Source organism: Melanaphis sacchari, unplaced genomic scaffold (assembly GCF_002803265.2).
Source record: "Melanaphis sacchari strain LSU unplaced genomic scaffold, SCAv2.0 Contig7_pilon_pilon, whole genome shotgun sequence".
NCBI classification, from domain to species: domain Eukaryota; kingdom Metazoa; phylum Arthropoda; class Insecta; order Hemiptera; family Aphididae; genus Melanaphis; species Melanaphis sacchari.
The window spans coordinates 4,861,672-4,870,716 of NW_020271560.1; the positions used below are offsets into that span (position 1 = coordinate 4,861,672).

The 9,045-nt window shown below is 33.6% G+C and overlaps 1 protein-coding gene across 2 annotated transcripts in view; it reads right to left on the reverse strand.

Moving 5' to 3' along the window:
• Positions 1–5,483: 5,483 nt before the first annotated feature.
• Positions 5,484–9,045, reverse strand: part of LOC112601582 (innexin inx2) — a 7,891-nt gene continuing 4,329 nt past the window's right edge. Inside the window, exon 2 of one of the 2 annotated variants that reach the window (XM_025349281.1) lies at positions 5,484–7,768. In XM_025349281.1, the coding sequence (XP_025205066.1) occupies positions 6,918–7,768 (851 nt within the window). In that variant the 3' untranslated portion in view covers positions 5,484–6,917. Of the gene's footprint in view, positions 8,426–9,045 lie in introns of those variants that run through there. The other variant, XM_025349280.1, reaches the window with a different exon arrangement.

Sequence of the window (9,045 nt, forward strand, 5' to 3'; positions counted from 1 at the left end):
TCGTTCCATTAAGAGGACGACACACCCGCGATATCTGAAGTTTTGTTATTGGTGTTAATATTTTGAGTCTTGGAAATAATTATCTTTATTAGTTCATAATTTACTACCAACCGTTTTATATCTGTCATCATCTGTGTTAATGATGTATAGAAATAAAATATATATATTATATAATGTACTAAATATACATATGGATAATTTTTATAAATTTTTTTGACTAAATCGTATACCAAAAGCAGGAAATAATGCTTTAAATTTGAACGATCTCATATACATAAATTCAATATCGATAACGAAGACGACTGAATATTTTCTCCAATATCGATATTGTCGCGAGACACTACATTTTATTGTTAGGTATATTGCGGTGTTATATATATTGTATTCAAGCAACAGGCTGCGCTTATCAACAGGCGCGGAGATTTATACTGGAACGAATTCAGAGGTCGATTCCGGGCATACAAACTGTATAATATTGTACGTACAAGGCCTCGTTGCATATTGGATGTGTATCGAAGACCAAAGCCAAATACAAAACCAAATCACCTATAGCACACACACACACGTATACACACAATAATATAATATATAGCGGATGGCTCACGGTGATTTCCCGTTTTATCGTATAAAACTGACACAGAAGAACGCGTTGAACCACGCTGTATAATATGCAAATGTTATTCAGATAATAAACTGACCATGTGGCTTTATAATATCATATAATAAACTATATAGAATACAAGGAAAACTGTGCCGACCGGAACTATTTTTTAGAGCACACGCGTGTGGGCGGAGACAATAATGTAAGCCTTTGTATTATGCTATATACATAAAGTATATTATACGTGCATCGGTGGCCGTGAACGACAACAATAAAACTGTTTTCAAATGAAAATATGTCCACTTTAAATTATGAGGTAGAAACAAGTACGAGGGGTTACCGTCTTTCGTTTGAACCGTAACAGAAAATTTGATCTTTTATTCTCATCAAAATTGGAATATCTATATCATATAGATAATTTACGATGAATTTCGTTTTTAATATTCAAGGCCTTTCCAGTCATAAAGAATGATTTGAATGTCTTAAATATAAGAATAATATTAAATTTTTGGTAGTTTTTTTGGAAATGAAAGAGAAATGAGAATATTATCGAACGTTACATTTTGGAGCATTTCTTTAAAAATAATTGATCTAAAATATGTACGAGATCTGTTTAAAAACAACATTATATTTCACATTATTTTAAGATTATCTATCTATAAAAATTAATATTTTAGGAGTAACCGAAAAAAATTTGTTTTAAACTTATTAGCATTTACTTCAATATACTTTTGATTTTTGTAGGTGGTGTTGTGATTCAACACTACAATCACTTCTTGGACAAACCATCTAATGCCAATTGGCATAAATAAAAATATTACACGATAATTGTACTCAAGGTGGCTTTTTACCCAAAATAATAAATACCCAACTGTCTACACATTTTGTAATTTTGTACTTATTATAATTGAGTAGGCAAAATACAGTATGAACATTTTAATGTGTTCATAACTTCATGTAACAAAAATATATTTTTTATGATTTGTAGGCATACCGTTTATCACTTATTAACTTCACACTCCACAGCTGTACTTCATGTAATTCGTGTCCTACTTACCTAATATCAGTTACCAATAAATTGCCATATTATTCTTTATCGTATTTACAGAATATATTCTTAGCATGTATTAGTTATAAACTTTAAAGTGTTGCGAGACTTTAAAACATAAGTATAGTCTTTTCTTTTCAAAAATGTATCAATACTCAATAGACTTTACATAGTAGTCAGTGGTACCCCTTCCTACAAGACCGATTGACTGGCTAAACACTGTAGTGTAAGCTGAACTATCATTGTACTTTGATAATCGTTTTCCGGTTGCAACGATTAAAATAAAATAAATAGTCGACATAGTATTTGACATGTAGGTAATAGTATATTTAATTTTAATAGATTATTAAAATTATTACTATTTGTTTAACTGCCTTTGGGTTACACATAAATAGTAAATACCCATTTACATAAAAATGTGCTCACGAGGTAATCAAGACTATCAACTATATTTTGTGAACATTTATTTTACGCCAGAGGTGAAATTATAAACAAATTAAGGTCTTAGCGCTATTTTTAACAAAACTGCTATAATTTTTTATGAATATCCCTTGTAAACAAAATCTGTGGTTGATATATTATTGAATATTATAACGGAACATTCTAATATATTTCATGATAATATTCCTATTTTATTTAGAATATTTAAAGATTAATGGTTTGATAATCCCATTTATACAGACTCAAAATAATAGATAATAATCAACTAACATGTACCATGTTAATATTCGATACAAAAAAAAAAAAAAAAAAAATGCAAGTTTTATGTTATATTAAATAAATATTATATGTTCTTAGTATGAAAGTTGAACTACTGTTAGTAGTTACTTGTAAGTTGTATTATGCAATGCAATAGAATAAAATAATATAAGACATGAGAGTATAGGTACTTACTTGCAAATTTCGATGATTGTCTTGTACAGTGTACACGTGTATGGTCTTCAAATATGCATACAATAACTGTGGTTAAAAAATGTCATCCGGGAATAGAATTTAAGTTTAAATCTGAATACTTACTTTTATCAATTATGACTATCATGCCAATATTGTATAAACAGTAATAATAATGATGATATAACTATTTATTAGGTAATATAATATAATTGTTTTTTTTTTTATGTATACATATATATACGGAAATTTGTTTCCATAGTAAATTTTTCTCATCTCACTTTCTCGAGTACTAAGTGAAGCCACTTTTTTTTCGTCGTTGTTCCTACTTCAAGATATGTCTATATAGTAGTTTCTAGTGTTTTTACTACGTGTAATAAATCAAAAAGTTAACCAGTACCAAGTGGAATGCTCTACAATGAAATGTAGATTTATATATTTCTAATCTCTACATCATAATAATTGCAGCACAATTGGTTGGGTTGTGTTATACCAAGTAGTTGACCGATCTCGTAATTGCTTACAATAGTCTGGGTCATTGCAGTATAATATAGAGCATTTTATGTAAGTACTTTAAACGGTACCTAACGCCAATGTTTAATCAATTTCGATAGTATAATATGTATATAATATTTAACGTGTGCATGTCGTTTTACGCTATTTAAAACGAAAATAACAAAAAACATATTGTTCATAAATGATCCTAAACATCGCCATTTGATGAATATTTTAAATATAAATAAATAATTATCATGGGTACTATGCTATTAAATGCCCATTGTCCAATATAGTCACAAATAAGTTCATTTTGAAAGGAGGGAGAAGATAGGTTATTTTAATGAAATCCAAGAAATATATTTCTTATGGCATTTATTACTTTTACGTAATCATCTGTTTAGTTTTTGGAACCTTTTATCTTCTCCTAATCCTCTTTTATCTATATTCATGATATCAAGTGTTTAACATACGTACTACATTTTGGAACGACTTGCAATCGTTTTTTTAAACATTAAAATGCAATAAACATGAAATCTACAGAACTAATTAACTACAATTATTGTATTACCTCTACGTTTTCGAACGTTTGTCCGACAAATAATTTTGAAAAATGACTGCTATAAGTGGAAGTGCATACATCGATGATGGCCACTTTAATAATTTATCATATATCTGATAAAAAGCTGCAAATGCGCAATGGACATGCATTTTCGAGGTCGTTTATTAAATTACACACACGTTCCCCTCTTTGTTAGATGGAATGTATATAATATAATAGATTATAATATGGTGACTAATATAAATATTGTTCCTTCCGGGGAAATTTCTCAATTCTACATCAAATAATAAATGTAATGATGTCGTTTGTTTTATATATACAATTTTTTTTTCGTTTAATAATGAATATTATTAACTCGGAAAAATGGTGAATAAAATTTTACTTATTTTAATGTTCAAACGAAAATGATTAAATGAAAACGACCAATGAGAACCTATAAACATTTATAAATTTGTTTGATAATAATATAAATTAATAACAAATATCTAACAGTTAACTAAATAATATTGATTTCATACGAAATAAAACGTCTAAAATATTTAAATACTAATATTTATAATCAGTGATACAATTTATCAAAATGATAGATATGTAATTTTTATTTGATTACAACACGATGAAATTTCAGTTACATACTAATGTCTCAAAAAGTTATATTTTGCTAGTGATAAATTTAACAGGTGACTTACATTTCGTTTTGGGGATGCAATTCGACCATATTATTCTTCTTACCTACTATAATAGTCGTGACCAAATTGCGTCCATAGATATAATTAATATATGTGTTACGGCAACTTTGTTCGTATTATGATGCCCAAATAAACATCAATTTATAAACGTTTTAAATTAATTTCAAATTATATGTGTTAATTAATAGTATAAATATTAAATACACCCAAGAGAAACAAATAAAATAAAAAGTTGTAAGAAGTTCAAAGAAAAAACAAATTCCGCTTTTATATAATATTTAAAAAACATTTCACTAAAATTTCAATGAACAATATTTTAATTTATATAATTGTGAATAATTTTATTTATTTTTTTTTATGATGATCTGTAATGCTTAATTTATGCTATTAAAAACTGGCAAGCAACTAGGTTGTCTAAAAAAATTTTCTTCAATACAAATAGCGTATGACCTTTTTTGAACCTTTTTTTGGAGAGATACAACCCAGATACTGATATAATAATCTCGGAAGCAAGTAGTATGTACCGAATATTTCTGCAGAACTGGCAAACAATGTAGTGAAAACGGAAGTCTTTGTACCCACCTTAGATTTGCTGTCTTCTATTGCAAAAATAATTATTGTGGTCGCAGATCAATGACTGTTGAATTAACGGTTGTTCACAAACCACAACATTCACTTGTTGTAGTAGTAGTTAACTTTAATAGCAAACTACTGACAATGTATGACCAAAGCCATCGCCGTGGAAATAATATTATAATCCAAATAGGTTCACCCGATTACGGTCGTTTAAGTTAAAATTTTTTTTCATGCCTACTCGTACAAAATTACATAACGTACCGACGGTATTCAAAAGGACGCGACTGGTTAGGTTAGAAAACGGTTGATTTATGAATGTTTTCACTCTATACAACAATTACATACAAGCTTAAAATAATAGACAAAAAAAATAAAATTAATATTATTAAACGGATTTAGTTTATTAGGTTTCAAATACAAATATATATATATCAAAAATATGGTCTACACAATTTGATAGTTTATATGATATCTTTACAGTAAGTCATTATGATCCCTGCAAACGATTACAAATATAAATAATAGAAGAAAAAAAATCACCAGTCATATTATATACTTATAAAATGTCTTTTTCTTAAATTTTTTATTGTCCTGAATAAAACAGTAACTAATAGTCTTATATTGGCAGTCAATTTGGACTTAATTGACAGCAGTTGTGTGCGTGTTTTTTTTTTTTTTTATACACTCAGGAGTGTGTATATACCAAGTGGTCATCGTACAGTTAAATATCAATATGGAATGTTGAATAATTAATTTTGAGCGTACATGATAATTCGTCGAGATATGCACATCAATAATATTACTATATATTATATATATAGTACAAAAAGGCACTTATGGAATTTCATTGTTAACATACATATTTAAATAATATATAGCTAATAATAATAATAATAATATAAATGTATTATATTATAAGAACTTAAAAACTAGACAAAAAAAAAAAAAAAAAAAGTCAGTATTAAAACTAAATCTAAAATAATCATTATCATAGCTAATTAGCATCACATATATGTTTCATGATTATCTTTATATAATTCATAAATTACATTCACGAGGCCCAATTTTTTTTTTACGTATTTACACATTTAGTAAGAAAGAATAAGACAATTTTGTACAATGTTTGTGCGAAATTCGTTAATTTTATTTATTTTGTTGTATATATAGATTAAAACATGAAGGTTTCATTACCCGAATATGTTTGATTGTGGAATGTTAATGAGTAATATTAGTTAAAATTAATATAAATATATAAAACGCATGAACACATAGTTTGCTCAAAATGGAAGACTCGAATGTTTCGATTATTGCAAAATACATTAGTAGTTGAGTAGTATAACTGTATAACTAGTAACACTTATATGAAACTTTATGAAGTAGCACTGTAATGGGTAAAGACAATGATGAATCTTAAAATAATTTATATTTAGTTGAGTATATATATATAAATTATACCTAATAGTAAACAGTTAAAGTTTTAATTAATCTGCAAAGATGAATTTTTAATATACAAGAAAACATTTTTAATGGCCAATAGTATTCAGAAGAATTAGGTAACATGAAACCATAAGTTGTCAATGCATAAAATATTATGTTATCGTTAGATGTCCTAAAGAATGCAACTAAATATCATATTTGCATCACATGCCTATATAGTCTATGTTACCATAGATATAGTTATATTGAATGTTATGTAGAAGAAAATGAGACCAACAATAATTAATCTTGTTATAAAACTAAGTATATAAATAGAAAAAATTGTAAAAATTATAGTTCAAAATTGTCAATCATATTTTAAAAACCGAGAAGGTTATTCATGAACACATTTTTAACTGCACAACCCCTGTGTTTTCCGATAAAAGCGATCGGAAATTAATTTTAAAAACATTATGAATAGATAGCGCCATGCTTCTATGGGGTGATAAAAATTATATTGAAAAAAATAAAACAAATTGTCTAAAATTATTGCTTATCCATTCTTTGATTAACTTAAACTAACAATTTTTTATTTAATTTAGTATTTAAATACATATTTGAAGTTGAATCAAGTCATATTTATACACTCTGCTTACCGTCCAACCGCTTGGCTAAGTCTGATACAAGCTCCTTGAAAATTAAGGGATCAATGTTCTTGCCTAACTGGTACAATACAAACCAATCACCGATCTGACATTTTTTGGTAATGGTTTCAACTTCGTCCTGAGGAGCCAAACGAGATCTTGCTCTCAACAACAACAAACGGAATTTGGGCATCACTACAACAGCCGTACGGTATACCAAATTGAGGCCACTGAGTATGGCAACAAACAAGAACCAGAACCACAGGAACACATAGATTTTTTCGTTCACAATGTTGAGCGGCAACACACACAGACCATCTAACTTCTGGATGGATCCTGAAGGACCATATTTGTGGAATGTACACTTTGTAACTTTTGGGAACACTCGAGCCATGGGATCTTCTCGCTCTTCGGGCTCCATTTCAGTGAACCGCAGCACGTCTGAACCATATGTACTGAACTCACCTTCTAGGAAGTAGTCCATGAAGAATATCTGGGCGATGACATTGACAAAGTTGAGAAACTCGCATAGGAAGAACCGTATGGCGTAGAAGTTCTGTGTGTGAAGGTTAGTAGCAAAGTAATCGATCAGTAGCTTCTTGCGGTCGGCCTTGCAGTCCTCGTTGATGATTGGACAGTTGAGATCGAGCACAAGCATTTTGATGCGGCCGCCTTCCCACGTCTTCCACATATACCTGGGCAGGTAGAAGAACATAGCCTGGAAAAAGAGTACGAAGCACACCCACTGGTAGTACTTGTGGTACTTGACTTCGTCTTCTCCGTCCACGTGGGACGCGACGCCCGGCTGGACGACGTCTTTACCGACGCGGCCACTGATACGGTTGGGTATTGTGAACGTCGAGTATATCCAACAATACGTGTCCATGATGTTGAGCGGCACATCGTCGACAATGCAATCGATCGGGTCACCGATGTACTGGCGGGACGTGACGAGCAACGAGAACGCTACTAGGATGATGACAGTGGCTTTGTAGTGCAACCGGAATATGTTGTTGTCGATGCATACGCTGTCGATTTTCAGCAGCCCCTTGACGGAGCCGAACACGTCGAACATGACGGCGGCGGGCTTAAGTGCGGGTAGTACTCACTAGACGGGAAACACACCGCCGGAAATCGGAAACTCGTCTTCGACGGCAGCGGCGGCGGCAGTCGTCGGGACGAAGAATTAAGGAGAAAACGTTTTCAACCCGGACTCACGTGTGTGACCGGGAACGCGTCATTTGGAGAGGGACGCTACGGAATCGGCCGCGATGTGTGTGCACGTCGATTGTCGGTGCGCGCGGGCGAGCACAAACGCATACGATAATACTATTTGAATCACTACCGAAAGAGGGCGAAAAGAAAACTCGATAAACCAAACGCGGTCACATGGATACAAAAACAAACGTCGGGCGAGCTCGACCGTTTCTCGTGGAATGAATTGCGGCGGCGGGCGGCGGTCTGCGCGTACTGCGCGCGGTGGGGCGACGGCTGTTTGTGCGTGCGCATGCGCGTGCGCGTGAACGTCGACGGCGCGGCGGCGGTGTGTTGCGTTTACGTTGGTGCGTGTGTGCAACCGTGACGACGTACTCGGTAGGTAGGACGATAGGGGAGAGGAGGGCGTCGGGTCAATGGAGTCGGATGGCGCATGCGCGAAACGCCGCTTCGACGGGCCTGCCCGCCGCCGGCTGGTCGCTACTACCCGTACGCGAACGGGTCTCTCCGGCCGCCACTCTCTTTTGTTAACGACGCGTCGTTGTCGCCCGACGACAATACACCGAAGGGAAAAACCGGTTGTGCGGTGGTGCGCTCGGCTCTCTCGATCGTTGTTCCCGTGGCGGCGGCGGCGGCGGGGACGGGCGACCCGATCGCCGCCGAACCGGCACAACATTCCTCGCCCGGCGTGTCGTCTCCGCATCGCCGCCGACCGATTCCGACGACGGCACCGCGGCAGACGGCCGGCCGGCCACCGGTTCGCGAGCGCTAGCGGTCGAGGCGGCGGAACGGCTTCTTCGCTACCCGGCCGCGCCAGGGGTTCCCAACCTGTTCGAGATTCTCTCGTACGAGAAGTAAGTAGGTAGGTACGTTTCGCGTCGACGCCCGTTTCTCCGAGAACATACCGA